Source organism: Corvus hawaiiensis, chromosome 4, assembly GCF_020740725.1.
Source record: "Corvus hawaiiensis isolate bCorHaw1 chromosome 4, bCorHaw1.pri.cur, whole genome shotgun sequence".
NCBI classification, from domain to species: Eukaryota; Metazoa; Chordata; class Aves; order Passeriformes; family Corvidae; genus Corvus; species Corvus hawaiiensis.
In genome coordinates this window covers 12,718,382-12,736,432 of record NC_063216.1, presented here as the reverse complement: position 1 = coordinate 12,736,432, position 18,051 = coordinate 12,718,382, and the positions used below count along the sequence as shown (strand labels likewise).

Sequence of the window (18,051 nt, the reverse complement as noted above, 5' to 3'; positions counted from 1 at the left end):
GTTTTATTGTCTACATTATTCTTGACTGCCTAGAAATAAACAAAGAAAGGCAAATAAAGGAAGAAAGATTTGGATATTGGAATTCTGACCGACTTTTCAGGGCACCTATGGTTTGGATTGATGGTGGTTGTGGGTAAAGTCTTTAATGTTCAAAATTTATCAGCTTTAATATGAAAGCTGGAGAGACAAAAGTGTTATGAGACAAATCAAGTATCTTTTTCAAATGTTCCTATAGATGGTAACATTTCAAGATATAGCCTGTGAAACAGAAAGGAGCTCTCTGTTATTAGCTGAATGCTGTTATGAAGTTGATTGCTGTTCTGCTGCCATTAGTTTTTCCATTCAGCAAAAATTCCACAGAAAAAAAGATTAAATATCTCTCAAATAAATGTTCTTTGGAGGAGATTCGCTTTTGTACAATCCTTAGAAGTTAGAACTGGGATCTGTCCCTGGTGAAAATCAGCATTAGCTCACGGGATACAACAGAGCAACGATAAATAGGACAGCTTGAGAATCTGGCTGCACATTTTTATACTGACATGCGCTGGGGCACCTCAGGGGTCCTAAGGGTCCAAGTTATGCCCTTTTAACAGATTTTCAGAAAATTTGCCCCATAAGCGATGAAATTTTCTAGAGATGTCTCAGTTGAGACAGCTCAAAATAGGTAACTATTTCCTTTGGAAAATTTAGACCTAAACATATGTAACTGTGTACGATCAGATGACTCCCCTACTGTGTGAAGTGAATTTACAGCTTTCAGTCCTCAGTATGTTCAGCTAATGAACTCTTAGACACCAACTTCTGCTTTGTATAATGATGCAGAGTACACAGAATAATCTCCATGAATTAAGATGTTCAGTTACAGGAGAAAGTGGAAAACTGTAATGATGATGGCAAATAAAATGCAAGTGCAGCATGCAACAGATGAACTAAAACTTTATTAAAATTCGGGGGAAAGCTACTCTTGGAAGGAAAAGAGTAGCCAATGATGACTGTAAATTAGGGATCAAAGCTGTGCAGAGACAAAGATAAAAAGTTTGGCAATAGATGTGCTGACAGTTCCATGGCGGGAAAGTTGCATTTGAATTGTCAGAAGAAGATCTCTGGGCTCTGTGATTTGACGCTGCATGACCACAAGGCCACTGTGGTTGTTCACTTTTTTTGTGGTGAAAAACCCCTCCTGGTTCCCGCTGATGATGGACAGCTGAATTTTATCCCCAGGGACAGCATTAGAAGGACCCATGCGGAAAATGTCGGTGGGTACTTGAATGTTGGTAGGAAAAGAGAGGTGATAGTAGGTTATTCTCAGAGGCAGGCTCTGGCACTCCTTATTTTCATTACAAGGCAAGCGCTCACAGCGACTGCAAGAAAAGTGAGAACACAAGACAAGAGGAAGGTTAGTGCACATTTAGCAAGTGGGAGGGGAGAGCAAGGGCAGTGGGGGTGGGAAAAGATAGGCTGACTTGCATCCTGTATCCATTCTTCAGCCTGGCACCTCACTCATATTGCAAATGGACATGTATTCAATAAGGATGAACTTGCCTGCAGCTGGAGCTTTGGGAGAAGCGTTGCCATTGTCAGAAGTGTTGCCCTTGCTCTGCACGCACAGATGGATCAAGTCTGGCACCTCAGCAGGGGTGAGAGTTTATTTGCATTTACGTCAGCCAAGCTCTCCTAGGGAAAACACTGGCACTTTTTTCCCCTCCAAGTTTTATTCTTTTGCCGGTTGGACATATGTTCAGTAAAGGAAGAGATTCTAAGTGGTTAGGGAGTTGTCTGTGTCCTACTTGGGATGTCTGGCTGTATTTTTAGACTGAGTAAAGTATTCTGAAAACCATGAATTTCCAAGGAGTTGGTTTCTGAAGACAGACCTTTTCCTGCTGATACAGCACAGTATTCCTCTGTACTATCAGGAGAACCAACCTGAGTCAGTCTAACACCCATCTAGGCAAGCCCTGAAAACAAGATCAATGGTCTGATGTCTCCAGCACGTGTCCTACACATTCAGTCCCCTCTTACATAGTCCTAAGTCATGGGAATGATTCTGGTGAGAGAGGAATTTGCCTTCTGCTCTTTCATTCCCTTAGCACTGTGTCCCAGTGAAAATCCAGAGCACTAGCAAGAGATCACCCATACAGGCTGGCAGGGAAAAACAAACCTCTACATTAGCAGTCATGTGTTTTGTTCCTAAGAGAAGTGATCTCTGTCCAGAAAAATACGGTAGACAGCTATGGACATCCAAGTCACTGCTGTTAAAGAGTGTTACAGTTTACCAGCATATTAATGAAGATCTGACAAGTCATGGTACCTGGTGGGTTTGAGAAGTGTGTAAAGGATTGCAAACTGGGTAAATTCGTATGCATTTCAGATTAAAGATATGCCCAAGTCACCACAGAGGTATCAAAACATCCTTTCAGGCAGGTATGTGGAAGTAAAGGTAGACAATGACGATCTCAGCTGGATGATAACTGTAAAATTTCGTTATGATCAGGTTGAGCATTTAGCTCCAAACTTGCCTCGTGCAAAACTAAAAATCAATTAAATTGTGTGCAAAAGTCTCTCCACTCCAAGCAGTATTTGGTCCATAGGTTGAAGTTTGGAAACTAAACAATTTGCTTCCTTACCAAGAAATGCTCCAGCACAAAAGTATGATTTGCTTCTTACCACCTCAAGTAAATCTTAATGTCCATTTCATTATTTTATTTTGACATGAGTTTGAGCTCCTATCAGGAGTATCTGCTACCAAAAGAACTGTGGTTCATAAGCGAGCCCCACTTTGTTGCCAATGCATGGTGATCTGAATTCCAGGAACTTCTCATTATACGCAAAATCAGCTCTTTCAAAAAGACTAATTAAAAGTACCCCCAATTCTTCAATTAATGTGTTTTCTTTTAATACTACCTGCAAACAAAAAGTAGTTCTTTGAAGCAATTCTTTGAAGATTTAAAGGCGTTCTTAATTTTATTCATGTGTTTAAAGATCACATGCAAGTCCTCACAGGATGGACAACTAATTAGGTGTGGATACTCTTGAAGTATTTCCAGGTATGGAGAGTTCTGCATTCTCTTCTGAAATGTCACTAATAACTCCACTAAGGAGAATGACTTGGTGTTGTTGAAATGAGGCTACTTGGTTTTGCTGAAATCGTGGAGCAAGTTGAGACAGTTCATTCCATAGTTGGAAAGGTTTTCTTCAAATACAACTTCTTAGAAGCATGTACATGCTTATGAGCACTTACACTCTCAGAAAGATGCTCTCCCTTATTGTTTTATAAAAGTAAAATACATTTTAAAATTATGGCCAGAATTTTTTAAGAGAACAAAAAAACAAAGCTTCCAGCTTTTGAAGACTTGAAAAAGGATGTTCTGCTGATTCAGAAAGTTATTTGTGAAGATAGATGCGCCTGTGGCTAGGAACTAAAATAATTCAAAATTCGTCATCTTTTATCACATGCTTTGCTGGTATACACTGCACGCTGTACTGTAGGTTCAGTTAATGTGCAATAATTGTTCCATCAAATAACCACAAAGGAGAGATAGCAAATATTACTGCTTTCAAGAACCAGAGTTCATTCCGGGGTCACGTGCCGCAAAGGCAAGAAGCAAAGAGCATTTCAACCGCAGTGTATTCTCTAGGCATTCAGTGGGCAGCAGGAAATCACATGGCGGGGGAATGCAGCAAGCTGCTGCTAACAAGGGAATAGCCCAAGCCCTGGGTGCTGCCCAGCTCCATGGCTCCTTGGGACAGGTGAGCTGCCTGTAGAGCTCCTGTGTCCTGCCACCACTCTGTGAGCCATAGGACAGAGCCAAGGGGCCCAGCAGGAGAGGGGAGTGCTGAGGAGGCAGAAAGTCCTACCAGAGAAAACCAGCCTGGAGCCCAGGGGCAGTTGCATATGTCTTTGCAAACCTGCAAAATCAGGTGCATGGGCTACAAAAGTAAGTGTATACTGCTGCTAATTGCTTATTCCTGATTTTAAATACAGTTATTTTAGCTCACTTACTACTCTGTTCTTTTATGTTTATTTATGTGGCTGAGATATTGGTTTCAAAGAATTACTCCCAGTTTGAATTTCATGTGCCAAACACTGATAAAAGAAAACTAAAAAACTAAAAGGATTCCATTTGTAGATAATAAACATAACATTTTGTAACAGAAAAACAGGGAAAAAATATTTTGGGCCTTCCCTCACTTTAATTTCTGAGTCAGGTTTTCACTACATTGTGCTTAAAGGAGTTGAGTGATATACAACAACTCCTCATGTACTGAGGGAAAACGAACTTTTATTAGCAAAATTTATGGCTTTGTGATTTACTTCCTATAGGGAAACCAGCTCAACATGCTGAACAACCAACCAAGTTTTATTAGTGAACTATACACTCACTATACATTCTATGCTGTAGATTTCCAGAGCTGTAACAATCTTCCAGGCCTCCTAGAATATATTCCACTGCAAAGGCTCGCTCATGCTATCATTGGCGTGCACTTCTTTTCAGCAGGTTGCACCACACCATGAGGTCCAAGTGAGCCGTTGCCACACCATGGATCTCAACACTGATGCTGCTAATGATCAGCTGTGCAGGGAAGGTGGTTTTGTCTTTAACAGACCAGAACTTAAAGGGAATGAAACCAACTGATGGTTGGTCTTCATGGACAATTCTTAACCAGAGAAGAATCTGGAGCCCTGCTTCAGGCAAGAAAACAGGATACAGCAGAGTAGTAGAGAGGATGGAACAGCACACTGTATGCTCCTCCTGTCTGGAGATGGGAAGTCTCTAGGACATTTCAAGATGTAGAGGAGACAGAACTACCTTCTCTTTGCCCTCAGCACTGAGCCTTTATGTCCTATCCTTGTCTCCTTCATCTGTCTTTTCTAATCTAGTTTCTTCTTCTTATTCCCTTTCCTAGCCTATGACCCTTGCTGCTCACACAAATATTTGGCATCAGGACTGTCTACTCAGCCAGTGCCAATCCTCCTCTTCTTGCTTCATTCTCTCCTGGCTGACACTTAGTTCTCTCAGTTTCTACCTCACAGCCCAAGACCTGAAGCACAGATCCTTTCCCTCAGGATCTTTGTGCAGCCATCCCAAATTATTCCTTCCTCTGATGGTCCTCATCCAAATCTGGAAGAGAATCATAGGATCATTAAGGATGGAAAATACCTCCAAGACCATTGAGTCCAACCTGTGACCAAGCCCCACCTTGTCACCCAGACCAGAGCACTGAGTGCCATTGTCCAGGCGTTCCTTGGACACCTCCAGGAATGGAGACTCCACCACCTCCCTGGGCAGCCCCTTCCAATGCCTGATCACCATTTCAGTGCAGAAATTTTCCTGATGTCCTCTTGTCTTGTCACTAGTTCCCTGGAATCAATCACACTTGACCATAAGGTCCTGACCCCTGTGATTGTTTTCCCCTTTCTAGTTTTACCCCATTTTACCTGCTACCCCTGAAGCATCTCCAAGACTCATTCTCCTCACCTTGACATGCCTTCAGATCCTTCCCTCCCTACATTCAGCCTCCTTATCTCAAAGTATGCATTTTCTTCTTACCAAGTTGACTCCTCTCTCACCCATGCTAGAAACAGCTCACTTATCCACGGAGTTGGGGTTGTCCAGGCAGGCAGTACCTGGCCCAGGACAGACAGACTGGGCTCCTCTCCTGTGGCTTTATGTGGGAGCAGGCTCAGACGGTCTGTGGAGTTGGACCTGCATGTCTCAGACTGCTGTGAAGAGCAATAAGAAGCTCAGGACCACTAAATCAGAAGGAAACTCTTTGTTGCTGGAAGAAAAAGACCTCTCTACTAATAGGAAGAATTAAATTGCAGTGAGGCAGATAGCCAAACACAAAGACAGATTGCTATGAAATCTTTATCATTCAAGGACTTGAAGCAAAAGTTAAAGAACTCTCAGAAATACTCCAGGTACATCTGAGCCTAGTTTGGCATACAGGAGGGGATTAAGTTTACCCATGAAGGTCTTCATTTCCTAACGCTTATGGAAAAAAAAGGCTGAATGCAATTTTACAAAGTTTGTAATTTCAAAAAGTTTCAGAGGATTTTGGTAAGGATGACAAAAATGTGCAAAAGCAATTTCCTAACAAATTTCAGATCTCTGCTCCATAACATGACAGCAAACTATTAAAATAAATTAAAAAAAAAAAATCACAAAAATGTCTTTAAGACACACAAACCAGTGTGCTCTTCTCTACACTTGTTCTTTGGCTGAAATTTGCCAAAACTTGAGCCTGAGTCAGATACCTGGCATGTAAAATTTCAGCCATTGATGACAATTTGGCAAATTTTAAGGAGTTAAAAACACGTCCTAATAATGATAAGCACCAGGCAACCTTAATAATATGGAGACATGTCTAGAAAACAGAAATACTTCCCCATTTGGCTCAATGCAGGACACATGTCTGACATGTTGCTACAAATGCTTCTTTATCTTTTCTTCTATTTTTCTTGGGTTAAATATTACAAATGTTAAGACTTCAATGCCGTATAAAGAGAAGTTAATTGTTATGCAATTTGAAAACAAAAACTGTTTGGCAAGGCAGTGTAGCAAGTTAAGTTCTATTATGAGAAGCAGTAGATCTTATCTACCCTGGGAAAAATACCAAGCCTCTAGACTGATCAATGAAAAACAAAAAGCAGAATTTAAGTAAAAGATAAGGCCTTCAATAAAATTGTTACCATTAAGATCAGGCCAGGCATTTTGCTGTCTTTGGGGAAGATAACACAGACTGTTTCCTCTTGGAGCTTAGAATATCTAAACAGCATCCTGAGGTTTCAGCCCATAGCCTGGGACGATACTGCAATTAATTTACCTGATGGCAATCACCACTGCAACAGCCACCACGCAAAAACCTCTGCTTTAAAGGTATTGGGTAAAGAAGCTTCTGGATCACTGTGTGCTGTTGCCTGTACATAAGGATTTTAAGGAAAAATAAGAATAAAGAAACTTGGATTTACAGGACTAAGGCTTATTAAATCATAGCTATTCCAAAGAAAACAATGGGGAACAGGGTAAAAAAAATTCCTGAGGTGGCAACTTGAGGGGAATGGAAAAATACATTGTCTTTCTTACTATGTGCCAAGTTGGTAAAACTGGAATGTGTTTTGAATAAAAAGGAGAGAAAAAATGGTATCTCTACTAGATGTGATGTTATAAGAAGCCAACTACTTTGATTTTAGAGCCTGTGTGAAAAAGCAATTTAAGGTCCTTATCACACAGAATGTAACAAAGATATGCTGGCTATCAGCCCTGCTGGGGTATATATGCAAAACTAAATCAGTCAAGAAGATGCAAAGTAGTTTGGATATAAAAAGGGTGCTAAAGAGCTGTCTTATGAAATTGCTCCCCAGTGAGTGCCAGGTAATCCCACCCATAAATCCTGATTCCGGCACTTTGGTACAACATTCATATCCTGGCTAAGTATGAGAGAGCCTCTGGAACCCACTGGACTTTGTCAATGGTAATAATGAACTCACATTCTCTTTGCTTTATGCAAACATGTTTTCAACAATACATTTAGTAACTATCTGTAGCTGTTGAGAGGAGAAAACCTAATATATCCAATGAGATAATAACTCAAGGAATTTAAATAATTAGCATTTCACTGAGCAGCTGCAGGATTTGTGTCTGACTCATAGCCTAATTATAGCCCAAGCACATCAGAAGGATCTCGCCCTATGAGTAGGTCTGACGTAGGCTGAGACAGCCATTACAGAGCCCAACAACCCAGACACAGAAAAACAATTCAAACATTCTACTGCTTTCCCAAAAGATCCCATATAGCTCAAATAGCCATTAAAGTCAAATACAGATAAGAAAGAAGAACAAATGGAATGTGTGTACGATGTGTATTTTATAAATTGAACTCTGCAACGCAGGAATGTCCATAAAAGTAGAAATCTGCTGATTCTGCCTAGTGGCCCATTGCACATTACACATTTTTTAAAATTAGAAAACAAATGAACCCGCAGTATTACAAATAAAGAGAACATCTCCATCATGAGGCACTGCTTGGTCATTGATGTGACAAATATAATTTAAAATTTAATTCCTATTGCCCTTCCCAGAACACAAGCGTATTTTATAAATAGCTGGGTTTACACCATGAACTTCCTCTCCAGCATTCTGATCAAATACATCTGCTGTGCCACTTATACGGCATTTCAAAGACTAAGGCTTAAATGCAAAATAACTAATCCCCACAAAATCCCTGAGATGGAGATCAGCATTAGCTTCATTCTACAGAGGAGGCACAGAGTACTCAGTTCTGTCTAACAGATGGTGGCCATACCAACGCTGACTGGGAAAAGCAAGAGTGGGCTGATATCAAATGTGATTTGTCAGCTTTCCTCCCTGGCTGGTGGAACACATTTACCTGAGTACAGGGCACATGAGGGGACCATGAAGCAGCCTTTGGAAGAATTGCTGGAGTACAGGGTGGCCGGAAAGCCACAGGCAGGAGGCAAAGCATCACCTTCATTAGCCATAAACTCAGCTACCCAACTGAGAGTTTGCAACTTCTCCACTCTGCTGACACCATTTGATGGGTATAAAAGAGCTGCCAGTTGCCCCTCCTCCCAGAGCTGTCTCCTATTTTCTACACCAGAATGCACACTGTCTCTGAGCTAGGTTAGTGACACAATTATGAGCTGCAGCTAACATATCACCCCTGCTAGGGCTCCCAGGTTTTCTAATACAGGTGAAAATTGGGTACAAATTGAAAGAGGGGAGATTTACATAAGATAATTTGTAGAAATTTTTTACTGTGAGGGTGGTGAGGACACTGGAACAGGTTGTCCAGGGAGGTGGATGCCCCAGCCTGGCAGTGCTCAAGGCCAGGTTGGATATCGCCTTGAGCAAGCTGGTCTAGTGGGACATGTTCCTGCACATGGCAGAGAGGGTTGGGACTAGATGATTTTTAAGGTCCATTATAACCCCTTAATATTCTATGATTCAATTATATGGTACTAAATATAAGACATTCTTGCAATGCTTTGCAACAGCACAGATGAGAATTCAGAGAGGGAGCTAAAAAGAACCCTTTGGCTGAAGTGTGAAAGTAAGGAAAGACTATGTGTGATTCTGAAATAAAAGCCAGGGATTTCAAAGCTGAATGTAGCCCTCCTATCAGGCTGCCTGCAAGGAAGCCAGACAGAGAGTATCTGCTCATGGCTCTGGGGAACATTATGGTGCAAACCTCTCACATATGGCACTTTTTAAGGGAGCATTTTTTTCTTAGAAAGAGGAGCATGAGAAAGACACCAGATCTGTGTGTGAAAAACATAGGGTAGGCCTGCCAACAGAATACATTTGCTAGAAACTGCTCTGTGTTCAGTCAGCAGTGGCATGACATAAGGAGATCCTGTCACCAAAAAACTGCCTGACCTTGAAAAAGAAGGTACTTACGTATCTCCTGACTTGCGGTAATTCTCCGGACATTCCAAAGACAGGCAGCGAAAGCCACCCTGGATGTTAAAGCAGGTCTCATTGAAAGAGCAGTTGTGGCTTTCTGCAACACACTCATCGATATCTGCCAAATGGAAACAGGGGAGTGGATTAAACACATGCTTTTCCTCTACTTGCAGGTGCCAGACAATGACAGTATCCTATTAGATACTACAGAACATGGGGTGCAATTAAACATTACTACAGGATTGCAAGGGCAGGGCAGAAGAACAAAAAAGAAGAACCTTAACCCAACCAACTGGCAAGAAGAAGAAAAGGAAGAGCAGCAGTGCCACTAAGTGGACATGACCTCAATATTTACTGGCATGTTTACAGTAGGATATTTCCTTTTAATGGCTAAACTAACTCATAGCATTTCACCATTGGAATTTTCATCATAAGAATTTTTTATATTTGATAATGTTTTTAAAAGTATTCTCTACTGAATTACTTTATAATGGAAATTTCCTGTATATTTATTATAAAAGACTGGTTTCTTCAGATATCTGGCTGAGGTCTACTGCTTTACCTATAATGTCGTAGGAAAGGCGTTTTTTAAATACAAAAACTGCTAGAACTTGTCAGAAGTCCACAAACAAGTGAGGTCTCCCTGCAGTTACTGAACTCACCTTGGCAATTGCGTGCATTAGGTGCCAGCCTGTACCCAGTGGAGGGACAAGTACATTGAAAGCTCCCAGGAATATTAATACATCGAAAGGAACAGATATGTCCTCCAGTAGGCAAAGCACATTCATCAATATCTGCAAGAAAAAAACACCACGAATTTACTATGTGTTCATGACATTCAACCCAGTGCACATGTACTGTGCTCCTGCTATGAGCTTCAAACACAATTTGATGATTCTAATTTCTGGGCAATGAAGAAGATCACCAGATAGGTGTGGCTTTAGCCAACGACATCTAAATAGCAAAGATTTTCAGGAGTAAATGGAACTCTGAAGAAAATGAAAAGATACATGAGAGCCCAAGAGACAATGTAATGGACAAGAGCAAGTACTTTACAGTGACATGTGTTTTACTGCTTTATAAAAGGGAGGGAGATGAATAGTTTTAACCTTGTTTTTACAAAAAGGAAATCAAAATTAGGTGTTCTGCCCAAGGCCTCACTGTCTAGTAAGTCCTGGAGACCTAAGTTCAAATTCAGGATCTGGTCCACAAGGTCACACCCACATCCTCCTGGTATTTGAGAACACATTAGTTCAGAACCAGCCACAAAAGAGGATGCATTAAATACTACCTAGTAATATCATATATTATATATGTAGCATATAAATATGCTCAAATCTCCACTCGCTGAAGACTAGAAATTCTGGTAATTCCTCAGTGAAAAAACAAATTTCTGTCAAGTAATGAAAGTATGCCAAGCTACAATTCAGTGTAAACAGCAAAACTGACACCATGCATGCAGAGAGATACTTCTAGAAAAAGATATGGGTGGGAGACCTTCATTAAATAGAGTTTCACAAGAAAATACCAAAGAGACTCAAATGTTAAAACGAAAAAATTACATGGAATTGCTCATGTTTGTTGCAGTGACAATAAGAAATGCCCACCCACTCTCTCTGCAACACTACAGAGCTCACCTTCACATGAAATGCCATCGATGTCACTGAGCTGGAATCCGCGGCGGCAATAGCACTGGTAAGAGCCATACACATTGGCACACTCTTGACTACAGGGGTTGCTCTCACACTCATTCAAATCTGAAATGCAAAGTTATACACCTGAACCCCAAATTTCTTGCTATATTCATCACTCCTAATACTGTCATATGACAAAACTTTGGAATGTAATTTTTTTAAATTAAAAAAGGATGGCACACATATCACTGAGTAACCTGGAAACAGGGGGCTCTGAGAGTGTTACTCTTAACAGGGTCTGGCAGTATAGGTTAATTTGCACTGTGCTAGAATTTCCTACTGTACTTCAAGGTGTGAGACTAGGAGGGAATTTTTAGGCCAACACATACATTTTTGTGTTTGGATATCCGCAAAGTTGGTTTTGAAGGTTTTGAATCTGATTGAGTTGAATGACCCTTCAAAGTGCAGGAAATGTAGACCCATACACCTCTGCATCACAGAATCACAGAACCATTCATGTTGGAAAATACCTCCAAGACCATTGAGTCCAACCTGTGACCAAGCCCCACCTTGTCACCCAGACCAGAGCACTGAGTGCCATTGTCCAGGCATTCCTTGGACACCTCCAGGGATGGGGACTCCACCACCTCCCTGGGCAGCCCCTTCCAATGCCTGACCACCCTTTCAGTGAAGAAATTCCTCCTGATGTCCAACCTGAACCTTCCCTGGTGTAGCTTGAGGCTGCGTCCCCTTGCCCTGTCAAATGACCCAGTCTAAGGGCAATATATTCAAGCTGTGGGCTATAGCGGCCTCAGCTAAGCACAGCAGCATTCATGTAATCAAAGAGACTGCACTGTGATGATTTCTCATGACATTCCAGTGCAGTCTTGCAACCTAGAATAAAAAACAGCTCAAAGAGCAATGAGCTCTCACATTCATGAGTTTCTCACATTCTGTAACCAAAGCACTGAGAGCTGTACCTTCACATGATCTACCATCAGCTGAAAGTTTGAATCCCATGGTACAAGTGCAGTAGTAGGAACCAGGAGTATTCTCACACTTGTGAGCACATAGACGGCCTGGGTAGCGTCTGCATTCATTGATATCTGCAATGACAAACACAGAGAGGTCTGTGGATTGGCTGGCTAACTGTGGTACCAGTCTGGACAAGAATGTGGTTATAAAAGTTTGATTGTTATTTTCCAGATTTAAATTTCGTACTAGAGAGAGAAGAAGTCCTCAAAATGCTCATTTAGAAGCACTCCAGAGTACAGTTGGATTAGATCTACACAGAAGAAAGTTGCTTTGATCTTCCAAAGGAATCTTTTGCTGTAGGTGCTTATAAAAATATCACAGAAAACAATTACACTCTCACAACCTTACCTTTTAACAGGATAGCAGATAACACACTGACAATACTAATACAGCTTCCTTTGAAGTATCAGCAGTTCTTTAATATGATTTTAGATTCATCCAAGTAATACAGCAGTCAATTTTACATTCTGATGACAGAGGGTATGCAGAGAGCAGTAACGTTCTTTACACGGGATCATTTTGTAAGTGCCATGGCGGCACATATTTAGGTTGATAGGTCCAACTTACCAATACACGTCCTACTGATGACATCGAAATTATAGCCAGCTTTGCACTCACAGCGGTAATTGCCTGGGGCATTGATACAAATGTGTCCTTCTCCACAGGGCTGGTTAGGGGATGAGCACTCATCCACATCTAAAATAAAAAGTGATTTTAAGTACACTTCTGACTATGCAAATTGAGAGAAGAGCAACATGTTAGCATATTTCTTTGTCCCCTGGTGGTTATAAACTGTTTTGAAACAGAAAACGAGACGTTACCATGCTCTCAGCTTTTACAAGATCAGAGTCACAAATCCAAACTAGTTATACCAAAGCAGGTTAGCTCTAAGGTGTCCTTAATGTTGATGGACTTGGGAGGAAAGCAATGAAGTAATCAGGCAATCTCTGGAGGAATTCAGGTGCAAAATTGCTTCATTATGCATTATTTGTGGATCAGATCTACATCTAGTATAAGATGTCTGAGATCCAGAGTCATCAGAAATGCTTTGGTAAGTCACAGATATTGAAAACACATACAAAAATGCCTCTCTTTGCAAAAGCACCTCAGTTAAAAGCCACCCAAAGGCATCTATGTCTTTCAGTGTTACTTGAATGGCTTCTGTGGGGCATTAAGTTGACCTTGTGTCATCTCTCTGTACTAAGGAGATTTGGGACAGCATTATTCCATTGACACAATCACAGCCAATGCCATTTATGGCAGCTGATAATCATTACTCCTCAAAATATAGGGTTTCATGAGTTATATGAAGGACAGAGGGTGGATGCTTGTCATTCTTCACTTGCTGGGACTGCCATGAGGGAAAGAACAGGATCAAGAATTGACTGTGGGAATGAGAAAAACCTGGGCAAAGTGCAAGAAACTGGTAAACATTAATTATATATGTGAGTTATTTTCTTAAAACTGCTTTTTCTTCCCAACTGTCACTCACCTACGCATCTTGTTCCATCTTCATTGAGATGGTAACCTCGGCCACAGCTGGGTGAGATTCGCTGGCAGGTAAAGGAGCCATCAGTGTTAATACAGATCTGTCCAGCTGGGCACGGCATGTTGGTACTCAGGCACTCATTGATATCTACAATAGCAGAAATCAGTGTAACTGTTTCCAGTCTCAAGAGGTTTAAGGTAAGATGCTCTCATTATGTAACCCTTCAGAGAAAAGTTCTGCCCGTGGGAGAGTACAACTATTCATGACATTTAGCTTCTCTGATAAAATGCTTCCAGTGTGAAGACTGTGGAGGTATAAAAGCCATAGATCCCACTGAAAAGCTGTGGAAATTTGGTATAGAACTGGTATTTGTTTCAAAGCCTTTAAAAGTCTCCCCTGAACACACAAAGAGCTAATCAACAATTCAGTTCACCATCTCAACCAGTTCTGCTTCAGTCTGTTGGTTCTGATTTAGGTCTTAGCTTGTATATGATGATCAGTCACAAATCCAACAACAAAATCCCCTCAACTCCACATAGGAAAGCATTTGATTGCCAATGTGTAAAATAGGCTGTGAAATTGCTTTGGTAAATATTTTGAGCAAACGCATTTTACGGGCCATAACTATTGCTGCTGCAAATTGATGTGGCTTTACTGATGTCCATGATGGAAAGCTAACCACAAGCTGCCATGGACCTGGTGCTACCTATGGCAGACATGTGTCTTCAAAGGGCTTGCTGTGCACAGGCACTGCCCCCCCTCATTTTAAAGGCTGCAATTTTGTTTTCAGTCTGTTTCCAGTGTCAGATTTCAGCACTACAGGGTATGATATGATCAGGAGAAAAAGGGGCTGATAATGAGTGCAACTTGGCAGCTGCTGCTGTTCGGCCAGTTCCACAAGTCCAACACTTCCTATGCCAATGGAAGGATTAAAAGTGGAGTTGAGACTTGAAAATAACACTCAAGGGAATAACTGATAGATTTGTGGGTCACATTAGACAAATCCATATAGAGTCTGCTGGAAACCAGTAATTCTAATGTACTTATATGAAGGTTATAATTCTGGTTTGGGGGAAACAAAGCATTGGCCTGACAAGATTGTCATCAGTCTTTAAAGTAAAACTCTTCTTCACGGTCTGTTATAACTGCCCCATACACAGTAAGATTCTTGATGGCCTGTAACGTGGGACAGGTCTGGAAAGACCTACATGCCTGTAAAACCAAGCAGACTAATATGAAAGCGTGTTGCAGAGGAGGCCATAATTACACCTTTCTACACAAAGCTTTGGCTAAAACCTTTTGGATAGAGTTAGGTAAAATTTATCATTATTATTTTACAAATTTTGTTTCAGATAAAACACCCAAAGACTTAAGCAGCTAAGCACCTTAGGTAACCTAATCTCATTAAAAATGGCTATTGAGTACTTAAGTCTTTTATTTAAATGGCTTTCCTCTGTCACTCTTACCCATGGGACCAAGGAAAGAGCAATCCATACACAGATGAAGAACGGCTTGAGCAACTCAGAACCCAACCAGTGAAACTACCATTTATCTCCCAGGCAACACTTGAGTATTCCCCAAGATAAGAACATGCCTTACCAATACAGTTGCCTAGTGCATCTTGTATAAACCCACTCATGCACTGTAGCTTGGGTCGGCAACGGAAAGATCCTGGAGTATTCTGACAGATAAAATCGGGGGGGCAGTTATGAGTACCAGTCTCACATTCGTCAATATCTGGTACATCACAAAAAAAAATTGTTAGCAGGAATTCAACAATTTTTTTCATTACATTTAAAACATAAGACATAGGTTAAATCATTGTTAATCCTCAGCATACCTTCCTGGAATTCTGTGATCCAGGATCAGTCTGACTTACTACTTCAAAAAAGATCTCGGTAAAACCAGGTAGGTTAAGATTTTTTTACTATTTCATTATTAATATTATATATAGGGGTGTGTCTGTGTGTATTATGCTTTACAAGTTTAATTTTCACTATTAAATGATTCAAAACCATTACAGAGTATCTAAAGCATCACATTCAGCACTGCTCAAGCCTTGATTCAGCAGTGTGCTTAGCTTTGAAGTCAGGAAGATTTAATTATCCAAGTGCAATTTTAATTTTAACTTTAGATCCAATGCAGGTATTGTTAATTTCTTTCATAAATGAATTAATTGGCCTTGATTCCCATCCATAAAGGCTTGCAATATCCCTGAATTATCATGCTTTAAAATGCACATAAATATGACTTCTGATTACTTTAATATTCTACTCCAGTTCAGAATAGACAATAAATATTTGTGAATAAATTATTGTTCAGGTAAAGCAGATAAAGGAGACAACAGCAAATGAGGCTTCACACACGAATGCAGTCCTGTCCACATAAAAGCAACTAAAATTTAATATTTGCTGCCTGGCACTGGGATGAAATCTCCTAAAGTTATCAAAATACAGAAACTCTCTAGCAATAGAATACCTCAGCTTTCTCATTGATGCAGTTGATACAACAGTAGCCCTAGAGCTCTGTGGGACTTAAAAACTGACTGTGGAGACCATTTGAAGTTTTAGTTGGGTTAATACTGAACTGGGTTTAGCAGGGTTCTACATGTAGCACAACTCAGTCATGTTACTTGGCATTTAAAAACCATACATGAAGATTATGAATCTTCTATTTTTATCACTATTAACATAATATTAATAATTAACATTATTAACATACCTTACCCAGGTAAGAACTTTCTAAAATTAGTGGCATGCATAATTTACTAACTGTACTCCTTTTTTTTCAACAGAGAAAGGTGTTAATACTTGCCAGTAAGCTATTTGTTGGCCTAAATCTGATATCATTCAAACCAACAGAAGTGTTATTTCAAAGGGATCACAGTTACACCATGATACTTTCAAAAACATTGCCTGATGTTCTGCAAGTTTTGCATTGGATGTCATTAATCAGCCTATTTATCCAATCTATTTATTATTCATCACTGATCAGTTCCTACAGTAAAACCTTGCCTAAAATTTTGGTTGAGTTAATTTACTTAGTGGGATGAAATTAGTTTATTTATAAACCATTCCAAGCTTGGGGATAATAGACTTTCTCATAGTGAAAACCAATTCCACATCAACTGGAGTTTGCTGATAATTTATATCTCTGTAAAGACAGCATGTCAGGTGAAGTTATGGATGCACATAACAGCATTCTTTAAGCTAGATGCAACTTGAAATAAGTAATTTTTTTAGTAAGAAAGACTGTTGCCCTTGTGTTCAAACACAGCTAGTCAAGAACAGTGCTTTTAGCCTCTTTACATTTTTAAATCCCTAGGAATGCTGTGATTAAGAAATTAATCCCTTTGTAACAAATTAAACCTCCTAAGGATAAAAGCTTACTTTCTTTTTCTAAAGATGCATCTACCTTCACATTTTCAAACTGAATCACCTGCTGGCTCCACTTGCCACACTTTGTTTCACACTTCAGAATGTGCAACCTTGATTTATTCAGGCACATCTAAACCTCCAAGAGCAGGACTCAGGCACTCCACTCATTAATGAGCAATGAATTCCTCAGAACAGACTGGAGCTAGCCAGAAATAATCTCCAGGAAGTTGTGTATAGTGTGAGTGCTGGACCTTCATAATCACCTGTTTTAGTCCCCAAACCAGCTTCTAACATGCAACAAAAACTGCCAGTGTAAAATATCTCTCCTGGAAGTCTTTGCAGCAGCCCCCAGCTGCCTGAACTGGTTATCTGCAACGTCGCAGGTGGAAGAACTGCTGTTCTTGAAGTGCACGTGTCTCAGTTACACGAGTATTTACCAAAAGCAAAGAAGCACGACATAATAATGTGCTTAGTTTTGAACTTAAGCCTGAAAGATTCTAGTTTCTCTGCACAGGACATACCTTTGCAACGACTGTCATCTGTTAGTTCATAACCAGTTCCGCAGCTTGTGTCCCGCTGACAGCGGAAGGATCCTAATGTATTGACACAGGTTTGTCCAATCCCACAGTTGTGTGTCCCAGTGATACATTCATTAATATCTACAATATGCAAAATTATTTTAAAAGAAATAAGAGAGAGTAAATAAGAAGCATGAAGTCCCTGGAAAGAGACAAGGTCAAAGGCTAGCTGTGGGCACACCTCCAACCAGGTATTCCTCTGAGCATCAGAATACAAAAATGTGGATTTGGCCTCACGCTTACACCCCACTACACAACTGTTGCCAGGGTGTGAGCCAGCAAAGACATTTGGACCCTGTTGGTACCAGGACTTCCCTGTACTTTAGAGGAGGAAGGGTAACTGAGTGAGAGCAAAGAGACAACATCATCTGATAGTCTAGTAGTAGATGATGTCTCCGGACACATCTAAGGTTGTTACAGCTAGGATGTGTAGACATGGTCTGCTGGTGGAGTTGGCAGTGTTTGATTTGTGTTGGACTTGATGCTCTTAAGTGTCTTTTCCAATGTCAGTGA

General features: G+C 40.5%; 1 protein-coding gene across 2 annotated transcripts in view; it reads right to left on the bottom strand.

Annotated features, from left to right (window-relative positions):
* The window catches only part of FBLN1 (fibulin 1), a 78,626-nt gene that overhangs the window by 24,916 nt on the left and 35,659 nt on the right, over positions 1-18,051 (bottom strand). Inside the window, exons 7-15 of one of the 2 annotated variants that reach the window (XM_048302141.1) lie at positions 17,482-17,619; positions 15,183-15,320; positions 13,587-13,730; positions 12,662-12,790; positions 12,040-12,165; positions 11,063-11,182; positions 10,088-10,219; positions 9,420-9,543; positions 917-1,361 (exon numbers count right to left, since the gene is read on the bottom strand). In XM_048302141.1, the coding sequence (XP_048158098.1) occupies positions 1,007-1,361; positions 9,420-9,543; positions 10,088-10,219; positions 11,063-11,182; positions 12,040-12,165; positions 12,662-12,790; positions 13,587-13,730; positions 15,183-15,320; positions 17,482-17,619 (1,406 nt within the window). In that variant the 3' untranslated portion in view covers positions 917-1,006. Of the gene's footprint in view, positions 1-916; positions 1,362-9,419; positions 9,544-10,087; positions 10,220-11,062; positions 11,183-12,039; positions 12,166-12,661; positions 12,791-13,586; positions 13,731-15,182; positions 15,321-17,481; positions 17,620-18,051 lie in introns of those variants that run through there. The other variant, XM_048302140.1, reaches the window with a different exon arrangement.